This window comes from Oncorhynchus gorbuscha, linkage group LG01 (genome assembly GCF_021184085.1).
Source record: "Oncorhynchus gorbuscha isolate QuinsamMale2020 ecotype Even-year linkage group LG01, OgorEven_v1.0, whole genome shotgun sequence".
Lineage (NCBI taxonomy): Eukaryota > Metazoa > Chordata > Actinopteri > Salmoniformes > Salmonidae > Oncorhynchus > Oncorhynchus gorbuscha.
This window is the reverse complement of record NC_060173.1, coordinates 54,217,136-54,232,294: the sequence shown is the minus strand read 5'-3', so window position 1 is coordinate 54,232,294 and position 15,159 is coordinate 54,217,136. Positions and strand designations below refer to the sequence as shown.

The window sequence follows — 15,159 nt, the reverse complement described above, 5'->3', positions numbered from 1 at the left end:
AGAACAATCACTACATTACTTAGGCTTACCCATTTAATAACCAAGGTGCATATTATGCTGTATTTTGTATCTTAACAACCTTCCATGAAGATTTAAGCAGAAACTTCAAATAGATCTACTACAATACATCCAATACAAGCACTGCTCCTGAGTGGCGTAGTGGTCTAAGGCACTGCATCTCAGTGCTAGAGAACTCACTACAGACCCTGGTTCAATTCCAGGCTGTATCACAACTGGCCATGGTTTTGGCAGCACGCAATTGGCCCAGTGTTGTTTGGGGTAGGCTGTCATTGTAAATAATAATTGGTTCTTAACTGACTTGTCTAGTTAAAAAAAAGACATCAGATCCATTGGCAACAACACATAGTTAAGAGGTACATTAACTATTAACTATGTAAGTGTATGGTGTGAACATAACTTCATTCTCTGTCACAATGTCTGCCATTTAGTATTTGTGCTTCGGAATACGTTTTGATTTAAAGCAAGGTAGATCCATTTGAATGCTAAATGTGATAGAATATACAGTATAAAAGCCCACATTATACTTATTGACCAAGGCAAGCGTTAAGGGCAGGCACGCCAATGGTCCTATCGGATCCTTTTTATAGCACAACTAGTTGGTATGTTTTCAACTAGTTGGTGTGTTTGAATTCAGAGGACCACTGGTTCGAGCCCAGTAAGGGGACAGGGACAGTGGAAGAAGCAAAGACGTTAGCAGCATACTGATTGTCGGTTTCACATACTTGGGTTGGTAACGGCATAGTGCGGATTCAGCACGAGATAGTGCTTGTGGACAACCAGCCTGTATGGTACAGAAACTGTTGACATAGATCAGCACATAGGTGTGTGGATTTAGTTGAGGGTGCTGATGTCAGTCCGGAACAATGTTGGACAGTCCTCAAAAGTTCTCCTTGTAGAAGTTGAATCCAAAGTGCTCACACTGGGCCTTGATGAGTTTAGCCAGTGCAGGGGCTCCACAGTAGAACACATGAACCTTCCCTTTCTTCTCCTCTGCCACTTTCTGGAACACCTGTGGTTGATACACATGAAAGAAGAGGACATGTTCAATGTACGGTGGTTGGACAGGACCCACAAGCTTGCATGTCACCGAATCACGACTCATTGCATGTTTTTCCTGACCAGGGAAAAACTCAAGGCCCTTATAGCCAACATTGAAATAAAGCAGAGGCACCCCATACCGATTTAGAAATGGTGCATCTCTTCAAGATTAGCTGGAAAATGCTCTATGAGCTTTATAATGGACAGGTACAGATAGATACAGAGATACAGTTTGACATCCATACCTTCCCCCACTCTGGCCTCCCTGGCTGTGTGCGGGTGCGAAGGCCAGTGATGGAATCCCTCTTTTCCTTCTTGGCCAGGAGGTCTAGTGCCATCTGCAGGCCGATGGCCTTCATGTCATTCTTGCTGAGGGCAGAGGTCATGTACATGTGCATCTCCAAGAAGCGGCCTGAGGGTTCAAAAATCGAATCAAACCTTATTTAAAGTGCGTTTAAAATTGCAACCACTTTACAGTGAAAACAGTAATAAGATAGATAACTTAAACAAAAGGCGTTTACACATGTGCCTTACACAGAGAAACACAGGAGTGGAACAAACGTTAGATTTGACGCCAAACACACAGTGGTGTTTCTCTCACAGAAGATCTTGCTCTTCCTTTCTTTGTCCTCCCTCCATCTCGGTATCTTTCATTCCTCCTCTCACTTACCCTCTGGCTCTTCGTCAGCCTGATCCATCTCCAGTTTGGTCAGGAGGCTCACAAACCACTCAAATGATTTCTGGTCTCTGTTGATCCAGATAAAGTCAACCTGTAGGAGAACCACAAACCGAGTGTTTAACAAATGTTTACTAGAACTAATATTTTTTTAGCCTGGTCCCAGATCTGTTCATGATGTCTTGCTTACTTGGCCACAGGTGTATGCAAGACTGCACTAACAGATCTGGGACCAGGCTAATAACTTCAAGCTTTCAGGCCCAATGTGCATCTGTCATCTGCAGTGGGTCTTTACCTTCCTCAGTTTCATCTCACTGTCCTTGATGTTCTCACACCACGAGTAGCTGCAGTTGGGACAGTTCTGTTTCCTCATGCGATAGCTGAAATAGAAATCAGAAGTAAAAATGCAAAACTCAAAACTTCATTGCCCACACCAACCAAAGTTGTTAGGAAATTGACTTACAGCAGAATATGCAGGAACATATTTAGTTATTAATAACCATAGTATTGGGCTAAGCTTTAACAAACATAGACATTGGCGCCATAATCATCATTGTAGGATTATAGCTTGCACCATAGCTCGGGTTACTTGGGTAATTTCATTTGATGTATACTGTAAGACGATTAGTTCTTCTAAATTCTCGGTGTTTCCATTCCAGGGCAACTTAGCATGTACTTACTGGTACATGATGCTCTGTAAGATGGAGGCGAAAGGCGTGATCCCGATACCGGCACCGATTAACACCGCATGTTCAGAGGCAAAGATCTGTCTCGTCGGAGTCCCATAGGGCCCATCCACGAAGCACTGGCAGACAGAGATACACACACAGAGTACATTCAAACCTAATGTGAACGTCTAGATAGCTAATAAGAGAATGACATATCACCTTGATGGTATAATGCTTCATAACTTGTTATAAGCCTTTTATAATGTCTTAAAATAGGGTTAGTAATATGTTATGTATGCCTGTGTATATTATCAACAATTAAATGTTACAGGAGCAGGTTGAAGTCAAACTCACTTTGACGTTGCAGAACCTGTGGTTTTCACTAAGCTTGGCTGTGGTCTATGTTGGTCGGGAGGAAAAACGGATGAATCGTCAGTTTTAAAATAAGTAATAAGAAGTTATCATAATGCATTACAACAGTGACCCAGTGACCCAAACTCCTGTACTGTCAGACCAGGGCCCACATTCCTAAAGCGTCTTAGTGTAAAAGTGCTGATATGGGAACAGTTTTGCCTTTTAGATCAAAATAAATCAAAATGATGTGGACATGGGGGACCTGGGCTCGTATTCTTAAAGCCTCTCAGAGTAGGAGTGCTGATCTAGGTTCAGGTCCCCTCCTTTCCATATAATCTAATTCATTATGATCTAAAAGGCAAAACTGATCCTAGATCAGAACTCCTGCCCTGAGATGCTTTATGAATATGGGCGATAGATTGCAAATTACTGTTTTATATCTTTACTCTTTTATATCATTATATCCTCTTAGTATGAATAGATCCTCAGAGACTGAAAGTAGTGTTAGGTTCAAGCTCTTTGTGTATGAGAAGTGTAATTATTTGGTGGATTGCAGTGGACTGTAGGAATGTGTCGTCCCATTAACTCAAGGCTTCTCCTGATTGATAATGTCCTGTGATATGGACATAGGAGCACGGAGAAATCCTGGGTGATGGAAAAGTACTGAAGTACATCTTTGTGGAAAGTGAGGGGATAAGAGCTAAGGGTATAAGTTGACACTGCACTCTATTGAATATATGCATTCAGTTGTACATCTTCGCTGAGTAAACATTTGAAACATCACTCAGAGTTTAGGCTCTTTTGTATGATAAATATCTTTATTCTATGTTGCATATCTTATAAGGGGCCCAGATCATACCTCTCTGAGCGGGGGGCCTTCTCCTCTCTCTGCTTGGTTCTGCTGGTCTGGTTTGGGCCCCTGTGGCCCTGGTCCTGGGCATGGTCCTGTCCCTGGTCTACACCCGTTTTGTCGATACAGGGTTAGCTCGATGGCATCGTCCTCGTTGGAGGCCACCGTCCCGTTGCAGTTTGCACATTTAAACAGCTCCTCCTGCAAGAAAATCTAACGATTTAGCCCACTCCCATATTCCAGGGTCCTACTTAATTGTATGGTTTTGACTTTGTGTATGTAGAATTGTATTGTATTGCTATCAGAGAGAATTGTAAGTAGTGGGCGAAAAAGAAGGTAGAGAACCTGGGCCCTCCTCTGGTGCCGTCTGTCCTTCAGGCTGGCGCTCAGTCTCTTGGTGCTGACCACCTGGCTGTCTGGCTGCCTGAAGTACTCATACAGACGATTGGTCCACTGGCCCATGGAGCGGATATGCAACCACAGAGTATCTTTTCAGAAAGGGATGTGCAAGCGCAGACACACTCCATTGAGTTGTATGGAAATGTTCATGGATGTCAAAGCTGCAACTGGACCATGTGTATACGTTTGTAAGTTTAGTTTAATTTGGAGGCAGAAGTTGCCTAGAGGTTAGAGAGGCAGACCAGCAGATGGAAGTTTGCTTGTTCAAGCCCCGGGCTGGGACACGGAAAAATGGGAATGGAAAAGAACTGGCAGATGGAAAGCTGCTGGTGTCTGATCCCATGTACAATTGCTCTCGATCCTCTGAGGCTGACTTGTGGGCGTTAGGAACGGCAGAAGATACATTCCCGTTCTAACTAATGAACAATAAATTTACAGTTTGTATTACATTCTAGTTTAGAGAGAGTGGGGAACTGGATGTAACCCAGTTTTTAGACAAACTGAGTGTACCAATGTCTATATGAATGCATCTGCCACTATATTGAAGCTATTGGACGCAGTTTATCATAGCGCACTGTGCTTTATTACGGGCGACAGGTTCGGTACACATCATTGCATTCTTTACCAGAAAGTAGGCTGACCCTCTTTGAATACGTAGATCGATTCAATGCTCTCTTTTTACAAAGCTCTCTTACATAAACTTCCTGTCAAACCCTGACCATATTTTGCTTTGTATGTTCTATGTTTTGTTTGGTCAGGGTGTGATCTGAGTGGGCATTCTATGTTGGATGTCTTGTTTGTCTGTTTCTGTGTTTGGGCCTGATATGGTTCTCAATCAGAGGCAGGTGTTAGTCATTGTCTCTGATTGGGAACCATATTTAGGTAGCCTGTTTGGTGTTGGTTTTTGTGGGTGTTTGTTACACCAGATAGGGCTGTTTCCAGTTTTTCCACGGTTCTTGTTTTTGTATATTGTTCTATTTTCATCTTTATTAAAGATGTATCAAAATCACCACGATGCGTTTTCGTCCGCCTCTCCTTCAACAGAAGAAAGCTGTGACACTTCCGCCATACTTAACATAATTTAGACTGTATGAGTTAACATACTCGGTTTCAGGGATGGCATAGTTCCCTGCAACTATATGTACTGGGTGCCTCTCGGGCAATTCAAATGGTTGATTAGGAACCTCTTTTTTTTTCGAGGAATGTGATTGTTTCTCTTATTAAGTCTGTTTTGTGATCTTGTATATTTGTATTGGTCTCAAATGGGATTCCCTGCTAAAAGGTGAAATAAAAATAAAAACCTGGCTGCTCTGGGGCACTGCTGATGGTGAAAGGATGCCACTCATACTTTGCGATGTCTGGAATGTTGATGTAAACATAGTCCCCTGGTTTGAAGTGGAAAAACTGGGGCCGCTTGATTACCAGATGGGTCACCTGCAAGTAACAGACATTTTTCAACACTCTCAAGGGGGGAAAACAAAAAATGGTCTCTGACCAAAAATGAAGACATGAACTACTAGGCTAACAGAGCCATCTACACTCTGTCCACAATGCTAGTTGACTTTTCTCGCCTTATAGTAGGGTTGGTAGGTTGGAATAAGATGTATCATATTATGATCTAATATTTCAACAGCAGAGGTGTAGTCAAACTTCACTACGTGTTGAGCAGGTGTCAATACACAATAGCTAGATGTTGAAAAACACAAAAGTGAATAGATGTCCTCTTTAAGAAAAGTGATCGCTATTGGTATAACATCCAGCTGGGCACCTTAGATGGCAGCAGGTTGACTTCCACGATGTAGAGGCCTCCCATGTGAGAAACAGCAACGCCCACTAGTTTCTCCAGCAGGAAGATCACACCAGGCACCACAAACCACTTCCAGAAGTTGGCACAGTGCACCACCAGCAAAGCCCACACCCACACATAGGACAGGTGGGACCAGTAGAACACCTGGGGAAACAACACACAGAAATGTAAAAAAATTGGAGTATTTGGGTGTAGCGATGGAGGGAGCTTGTGTACGTGAATGTACAGTGCCATGAAAAAGTATGTCACCCCTTTCTGATTTTCTCCATTTGTACATATTTGTGATAATGAATGTTATCAGATCTTCGACCAAAACCTAATATTCGATAAAGAGAATGGACAAATAACAAAAAAATAAAAACGGTTTTTAGACATTTTTGCAAATGTACTGTATTACAAATAAAAACAGAAATACCTTATTTACATAAGTATTCAGGCCCTCTGCTATGAAACTCGAAATTTAGCTCAGGTGCATCCTGTTTCCATTGATCATCCTTGAGATGTTTCTACAACTTGAGTCCACCTGTGGTAAAGTAATTTGATTTGACACGATTTGGAAAGGCACACACCTGTCTATATAAGGTCCCACAGTTGACATTGCATGTCATAGAAAAAACCAAGCCATGAAGTTGTAGGAATTGTCCGTAGAGCTCCGAGACAGGATCGTGTCGAGGCACAGATCTGGGAAAAGGTACCAAAAAATGTCTGCAGCATTGAAGGTCACCATGAACACAGTGGCCTCCATCATTCTGAAATGTAAGAAGTTTCGAACCACCTAGCTCTTCCTAGAGCTGGACGCCTGGCCAAACTGTGCAATCGGGGGACCAAGAACCCTATGGTCACTCTGACAGAGCTCCAGAGCTTCTCTATGGAGATGGGAGAATCTTCCAGAAGGACAACGCTTGGATTGCGTCCTACCTGACAGGTCGCTCCTACCAGGTGGCGTGGCGAGAATCTGTCTCCTCACCACGCGCTCTCACCACTGGTGTCCCCCAGGGCTCTGTTCTAGGCCCTCTCCTATTCTCGCTATACACCAAGTTACTTGGCTCTGTCATAACCTCACATGGTCTCTCCTATCATTGCTATGCAGACGCACACAATTAATCTTCTCCTTTCCCCCTTCTGATGACCAGGTGGCGAATCGCATCTCTGCATGTCTGGCAGACATATCAGTGTGGATGACGGATCACCACCTCAAGCTGAACTTCGGCAAGACGGAGCAGCTCTTCCTCCCGGGGAAGGACTGCCCATTCCATGATCTCGCCATCACGGTTGACAACTCCATTGTGTCCTCCTCCCAGAGTGCTAAGAACCTTGGCGTGATCCTAGACAACACCCTGTCGTTCTCAACTAACATCAAGGCGGTGGCCCGTTCCTGTAGGTTCATGCTCTACAACATCCGCAGAGTACGACCCTGCCTCACACAGGAAGCACCGCAGGTCCTAATCCAGGCACTTGTCATCTCCCGTCTGGATTACTGCAACTCGCTGTTGGCTGGGCTCCCTGCCTGTGCCATTAAACCCCTACAACTCATCCAGAACGCCGCAGCCCGTCTAGTGTTCAACCTTCCCAAGTTCTCTCACGTCACCCCGCTCCTCCGCTCTCTCCACTGGCTTCCAGTTGAAGCTCGCATCCGCTACAAGACCATGGTGCTTGCCTACGGAGCTGTGAGGGGAACGGCACCTCAGTACCTCCAGGCTCTGATCAGGCCCTACACCCAAATAAGGGCACTGCATTCATCCACCTCTGGCCTGCTCGCCTCCCTACCACTGAGGAAGTACAGTTCCCGCTCAGCCCAGTCAAAACTGTTCGCTGCTCTGGCTCCCCAATGGTGGAACAAACTCCCTCACGACGCCAGGACAGCGGAGTCAATCACCACCTTCCGGAGACACCTGAAACCCCACCTCTTTAAGGAATACCTAGGATAGGATAAAGTAATCCTTCTCACCCCCCCCCCCCTAAAATATTTAGATGCACTATTGTAAAGTGGCTGTTCCACTGGATGTCATAAGGTGAATGCACCAATTTGTAAGTCGCTCTGGATAAGAGCGTCTGCTAAATGACTTAAATGTAAATGTAATGACAACCCTCTCTGCAGCACTCCACCAATCAGGCCTTTATAGTAGAGTGGCCAGACGGAAGCCACTCCTCAGTAAAAGGCACATGATAGCCCGCTTGGAGTTTGCCAAAAGGCACCTGAAGACTCTCAGACCATGAGAAACAAGAGTCTCTTGTCTGATGAAACAAAGATTGAACTATTTGGCCTTAATGCCAAGCGTCATGTCTGGAAGAACCCTGGCACCGTCCCTATGGTGAAGCATGGTGGTGGGGGCATCATGCAGTGGGGATGATTTTTAGCCACTGGGAGACTAGTTAGGATTGAGGGAAAGATGAACGGAGCAAAGTACAGAGAGATCCTTGATGAAAACCTGCTCCAGAGCACTCAGAACCTCAGGCTGGGGTGAAGGTTCACCTTCCAACAGGACAATAACCCTAAGCACACAGCCAAGACCACGCAGGAGTGGCTTTGGGACAAGTCTCTGAATGTCCCTGAGTGGCCCAGCCAGATCCCAGACTTGAACACGATCTGACATCTATGGAGAGACCTGAAAATAGCTGTGCAGCTATGCTCCCCATCCAACCCCACAGAACTTGAGAGGATATGCAGAGAAGAATGGGAGAAACTCCCCAAACACAGGTGTGCCAAGCTAGTAGCGTCATACCCAAGAAGACTTGAGGCTGTAATCACTGTCAAAGGTGCTTCAACAAAGTACTGAGTAAAGGGTCTGAATACTTATTTAAATGTAATATTTCTGGGGTTTTGAAGTCTAAAAACCTGTTTTTGCTTTGTCATTATTGGGGTATTGTGTGTAGATTCATCCATTTTAGAATAAGGCTGTAAAGTAATAAAATGTGGAAAAAGTCAATGGGCTTGAATACTTTCCGAATGCACTGTATGTATACAATCACATGTCTCTCATATGCGTGGGAATACTTGCGAACAGATTCACAAAATGTTAATAAATTGGAGCTGATTTGCTGGTGTTTTTAATCTTTTATGTCCAAATAAAAAGGTTTGCCAGTTGGGGAACCCTGGTGTATACCATGCTTATCCCGTACATAAGACTCATACAACTTCAAAGTTTGTATATGAGCGCCTGCTAAATTACTAGCTAGATTGTCAACTGTACCTCAAAATGTCCGCTGCGGCGGACAAAGGTGCTGGAACAGACCACCATTAGACAGATCATGATCTGTAGCACCATGCCGGTAAGGGATGCAGAGCCCTGCACCCAGCCAATCCCTGGCCGGGTAGTGAAAAGGTGCTCCCACAGGCTGTAGCTGCTGTTCTGAGATAGGTGTACTGGAGGAGGAAACAAAGGATCCGACCATGTTACTGTAAAAACACTTTGTTGGGAAACTGCTGATGTAAAAAGAGGTTTATAAATAAATGTGATCTTAACTGCCTGTTCAGGGGTAGAACAACAGATTTGTACCTTGTCAGCTCAGGGATTTGAAATTGCAACCTTTCGGTTACTAGTCCAACACTCTAACCACTAGGCTACCCTGCCGCCCCAGTTGAAAGCCACAATACAGCACCACCTTAGACCAAGGGCAAGATCAGTCTTAACATAAACATGCTGTTATGTGTACCACCGAGGAGGCTGGGGGGAGGAGCTATAGGAGGACGGGCTCATTGTAATGGCTGGAATGGAATAAATGGAACAGTGTCAAACACATGAAACAAATTACCATTCCATTAATTCCATTCCGGCATTAAAATGAGCACGATCCACTATCGGTCCTCCCACCAGCCTTATCTGGTGTACCCTCCAGTCTAGAGACATCATTCAGGGATGCAAATATCAAAACATTAAATTGAAACCAATAAATGGGTTGGGTGTTTAGCAACAAAACCATCACGTGCGCAACTATGGGGCAAAACAGATGGGGTTGGCTTAGATTGTTGACAACATGTAAACTATATCTTGTCTCCAAATGTTTATTGAAAACATAAATACATTTGCACAATGCACAAATACATAATTACTGTTGTTGGTTACCTAGCTAACGAATTTGAGCCATATTATTTAGTGTTGACATGAAATAAGTCAAAACACCTCAAAACAAGACATGGTATCAAGAACAAGATACAACTAGCGGAAACGAGCCACCTACGATTTTCCCACATGGCATCTTCTTGTAATTGTTGCTAGCTATCTGACCGTTCAAAATCATAACAAAGCATGATTCGTTTTCCTGACTTTGTCAGCCAACCCATCTATAGACAAAATATGTGTTTAGGTGAGGTAATAAGTATTGATAAGGGAAACATTGATGTGTACTCAGTCTTATTAAATACATTTGGCATTCTAATTATAGCCAAAATATAGTACCAGTCAAAAGTTTGGACCCACCTACTCATTCTTTATCTTTACTATTTTCTACATTGTAGAATGATATTGAAGACATCAAAACTATTAAATAACACATATGGAATCATGCAGTAAACAAAAAAGTGTTAAACAAATCAAAATATATTTTATATTTTAGATTCTTCAAAGTAGCCACCCTTTGCCTTGATGACAGGTTTGCATTCTCTCAATCAGATTCACCTGGAATGCCTTTCCAACAGTTTCGAAGGAGTCCTCATATATGCTGAGCACTTTTTGACTGCTTTTCCTTCACTCTGCAGTCCAACTCATCCCAAACCATCTACATTGGGTTGAGGTCGGTTGATTGTGGAGGCCAGGTCATCTGATGCAGCACTCCATCACTCTCCTACTTGGTCAAATAGCCCTTATACAGCCTGGAGGTGTGTTTTGGGTCATTGTCCTGTTGAAAAACAAATAGTTCCACTAAGCGCAAACCAGATGGGATGGGTTTTCGTTGCAGTATGCTGTCGTAGCCATGCTGGTTAAGTGTGCCTTGAATTCTAATCACTGACAGTGTCACCAGCAAAGCACCCCCACAACATTACACCTCCTCCATGCTTCATGGTGGGAACCACACATGCATAGATCATCCATTCTCACAAAGACACGGCGGTTAGAACCAAAAATCGTCAGACCAAAGGACAGATTTCCTGCGGTCTTATGTCCATTGCTTGTGTTTCTTGGTCCAAGCAAGTCTCTTCTTATTATTGGTGTCCTTTAGTAGTGGTTTCTTTGCAGCAATTCAATCATGAAGGCCTGATTCACACAGTCTCCTCTTAACAGTTGATGTTGAGATGTGTCTGTTACTTGAACTCTGTGAAGCATTTATTTGGGCTGCAATCCGAGTTAACTCTAATGAACTTATCCTCTGCAGCAGAGGTAACTCCGGGTCTTCCATTCCTGTGATGGTCCTCGTGAGAGCCAGTTTCATCATAGCGCTTGATGGTTTTTGCTACTACCCTTGAATACATTTCAAAGTTATTGACATTTTCTGGATTGACTGACCTTCATGTCTTAAAGTAATGATGGACTGTCGTTTCTCTTTGCTTATATGAGCTGTTCTTGCCATAATATGGACTTGGACTTTTACCAAATAGGGCTATCTTCTGTATACCCAGGAATTGTGTACAGATTCTTGCGACATGGGGCTGTGCATTATCATGCTGAAACATGAGGTGATAGCGGTGGATGAATGGCACCGCAATGAGCCTCAAGATCTCACCACGGTATCTCTGTGCATCCAAATTGCCATCGATAAAATGCAATTGTGTTCATTTTCCATAGCTTATGCCTGCCCATACCACAACCCCACCGCTCACCCACACGACACAATACATGCTGTCTGCCATCTGCCCGTACAGTTGAAACCAGGATTCATCCGTGAAGGGTACACTTCTCCAGCGTGCCAGTAAACATTGAAGGTGTGCATTTGCCCACTGAAGTCTGTTACGATGCGAAACTGCAGTCAGGTCAAGACCTTGTTGAGGACGACGAGCACAGACTGTTTTTGGCAGTTTGTGCAGAAATTCGGCAGATTTGCAAAGCCATAGTTTCATTAGCTGTCCGTGTGGTTGGTCTTGCACACTCTCTCAAAACTTGAGATATCTGTGGCATTGTTTTGTGTGACAAAACTGCACGTTTTAGAGTGACCTTTTATTGTCCCCAGCACAAGGTGCACCTGTGTAATGATCATGCTGTTTAATCAGCTTCTTGATATGCTACACCTGTCAGGTAGATGGATTATCTTGGCAAAGGAGAAATGCTCAATAACAGGGATGTTAACAAATTTGTGCACAAAATTTGAGAGAAGTAAGCTTTTTGTGCACATGGAACATTTCTGGGGCCTTTTATTAAAGCTCATGAAACAATTGTCTCAAGGCTTAAAAACGTTTTTTGGACTGGTTCACTGCATCTGGGAGAGGGAAGGTGTATAACATGTGAGTGTTTGTGGTTTAGAGCTTGTGTGTTCCTTCGTACCAAAGTTCATGAAGTGGGCAGTGGTGTGCACGGTGGAGAACGTGACAATGGCGTAGCCCACCATCTGATGCAGCAGGATGTTCTGGTCCAGAGGCAGCACCCTCACCACCCAAGTGGCCCGCAGCCAGGTCAAACAGCGGCGCAGCATTAGCACCTACACGCATTCATATGTAAACACGTATACACACACACATACACGGATACACAGACAGTCAATGCAGAAAGTCTAGGGAAATGTCACAGCTGCATGTCAATGTCTACCTCTTAACACCAATACCATCATGAAGGCCTTCGCCGAAAACGTGCTGTTTTAAAAGGTCGACGTATGAAGCAAACATTCATTGACCTTACCGAGAGTTGCTGAATATCTCTTCATCTCTATCCACCAAACCACATTCACCCCCTCCCTCCCCCACTACCCCACTAACTCCCTCACCATGACAAAGGTACAGTTAAAGTTGAGGCACTGGCCGCAGCCCTTGGCCACCATGTACCAGAACCCCCCCTCTGCGTTCTTCAGCATGGCGGTGATGAACAGCAGCAGGTTGAGGCAAGTGTAGGCGCACAGAAAGAGGAGCTTCCGGCTGTTGTTGTGCCAGTACGCCGGCGTCAGGTAGCGAGGGGTATGCCGCCCCTTCTTCTGCTCCAGGCCGGGAGGCTTCAGCCAGTTGGCAGCGCTAGGTGGTGGAGGAAATGGAGGGCCCATATTTACAAAGAGTTTCAGAATAGGAGTGCTGATCTAGGATCTAGGCACTTCGTCAGCGGTAAAGATCATTCTTTGGGGACATATTGACTATGTCGCTGAGATACAGAGTTGGAGAACAGACACTGGACTACATAAAATGTCACAGGGCAAAATCGTATGCGTGTACGGACCTTCCTTATATTTTGCATGTTTGATACATTCTGGGCCTGTTCCCTGACAAAAAGGAAGCATATTCTTAAACTTTTTAGTCCAGGGCTGGGCTTCATTTGTGTCTGGGAAACCGGCCCCCGTGTTTAAACATGTTAGCTGTGCCTTGAGACCTGATGGTGAGGTTCTCCATAACCTCGGGGAAGTTCTCCAGCTCGGCCTTGAGCTCCTCGAAGGTGATGGAGCCGCTGTTGTCCTTGTCAGCCGACTCGAACAGAGCCAGGGTCAGGTCGTCCAGCTTCTCCTCTGGCAGGGAGATGGCGCTCTCGCGCAGGCACGACTTGAGCACCGTGCGCAGCTCGTCTGGGTCAATCGAGCCACTGCCTGCAGGCCAAGAGAAATCCTTGTCAATAGTCTGTTGCAAGGTGATGAAAATATAGGCAGCTAAGTTGGACGCAATAAACTGCACGTCCTAAAGGTGAGACAATGCATATATCAAAAAAGTGTAGATGTTTTATTTCACTGTGTGTTTTAATGGTGGATAATGCACACATTTTGTCTTCACAAGTAACACTTGCAAGCTTGGTCACAGATCTATGTGTGTCGTCATGCCAACTCCTGGTCACTGGCAATTGTCAAGACTGCACAAACAGATCTGGCACTAGGCTAAACACATACCATCGACGTCATAGACCTGGAAGAGGAAGCGGAGCTTGTCCGTCTCGCTGCCATGGATCAGCAGGTCCAGAGCCTCCAGCAGCTCATCCAGACTGATGGTTTTGCTACCGTCAGAGTCAAACAGCGCAAAGAACCGCTCCGCAAAGAAAGACTGCAGAAACACACACAGAATCACACAGCACTGACTTCTATGGACAAAGTAAGTAAAACTCACATACCATACATAATCCGTGAAGCACAATCACTTAGAGTAAGTGGAAGTCAGACATTGAGACTGTTCATTTTTTGTCGGCTCTGTATGTGAACCTTGTACCCCCTACCCATCCTACCCCGGCCCTATTTGAGCTTATTTGTCACAAAAGAAATGACCAACAAAATACATAAAACCTCCCCCAAAAAGTTTGGGGACAATGACAAATCAGCTGACCCTTGAGCCCTGACTCACCTCCTTGACCTTGAGGGCCGTTTTGAACTCCTCCAGGTCAATTTCTTTGTCTTCTCCCGCGATGCTCTCAAACTGCTTGGTGACCCACTCCAGCCAGCGTGCATCCTCATCCAGACTCATGGTGCTGCTGGGATGGTAGCCTTCTACCCTCACCACCACGCCTGCTGTAATGTCAACACACGAAATAACCTACATAAGGCCATGGCAAAAAGGGAGCTTTAAAGAGGGAGAGGGTACGTGGACACGCCTGTTGTCCAAATTGATGAAGTATGTCGCACAGCTGAGAGTTGAGTGTGAAGAAAAATAAACTCAGTTCAGTCAGTTGTCCTGATCCAGTGGTGCTGATGAGCCCTTCACAGCTAGTTTATGATGGCTAGCTGGCAACAGCAGCATGGCGCTAATTACGACTTGTTAAAGAACGTGATGTTTACTTCGATGGGTGAAATAATTTGTAGTATTGGTCTTCATCTGGATTTAGACACCATCTCCAATTTGTTCCATCCCACTTGATTTTATTTAGAGCAGGACAACAGCCTACATGAGAAATAACTTGTAATACTGGGAGTAACCATCTGGATGTCACTGTGATAGTGTACATTGCTCAACGCGGAGAGTTTGCGCTACAGTCAGGCAACACATCATGGGGCACAGTGTCCTTTAGCTCCTGCTTGCCTCAGTAAGGCGAGGGAAGTAGCTAGATAGTATAGCCAATATCCGGCCAGGGTGATGGCTAAAGCCCATTTATTGCAGTGACTTTCAACAATTACTCCGATAAAAATGTAATGATTCTGTACACTCCCAAGTCCCAGCTTAGTCTCCACTTGACTCTCCCTGCATGACAAACATCATCAATTTGCGCACCAGGCGTGTCTGTATAGCCTCCCCCCTTTAAAGACAATGGCCGGGTTGAAGAGGATCAAAACCATATTATAAACCGGGTGGTTCGATCCCTGAATG

The 15,159-nt window shown here is 44.7% G+C and overlaps 1 protein-coding gene across 2 annotated transcripts; it reads right to left on the bottom strand.

Annotated features, from left to right (window-relative positions):
* Positions 1–898: 898 nt before the first annotated feature.
* On the bottom strand, positions 899–14,322 carry nox5 (NADPH oxidase, EF-hand calcium binding domain 5). 2 transcript variants are annotated; one of them, XM_046324670.1, is made up of 15 exons: positions 14,203–14,322; positions 13,758–13,908; positions 13,253–13,523; positions 12,663–12,903; positions 12,227–12,380; positions 9,005–9,177; positions 5,775–5,957; positions 5,308–5,440; positions 3,953–4,095; positions 2,758–2,802; positions 2,416–2,540; positions 2,031–2,115; positions 1,730–1,829; positions 1,305–1,471; positions 899–1,030 (listed from the first exon to the last, which is right to left on the bottom strand). In XM_046324670.1, exons 1-15 carry the CDS (start codon positions 14,320–14,322, stop codon positions 899–901), a joined length of 2,223 nt encoding a protein of 740 aa, XP_046180626.1. The 2 variants fall into 2 exon arrangements, with proteins under 2 accessions (XP_046180626.1, XP_046180712.1); XM_046324756.1 differs by having other exon boundaries at positions 13,253–13,463.
* Positions 14,323–15,159: the final 837 nt, after the last annotated feature.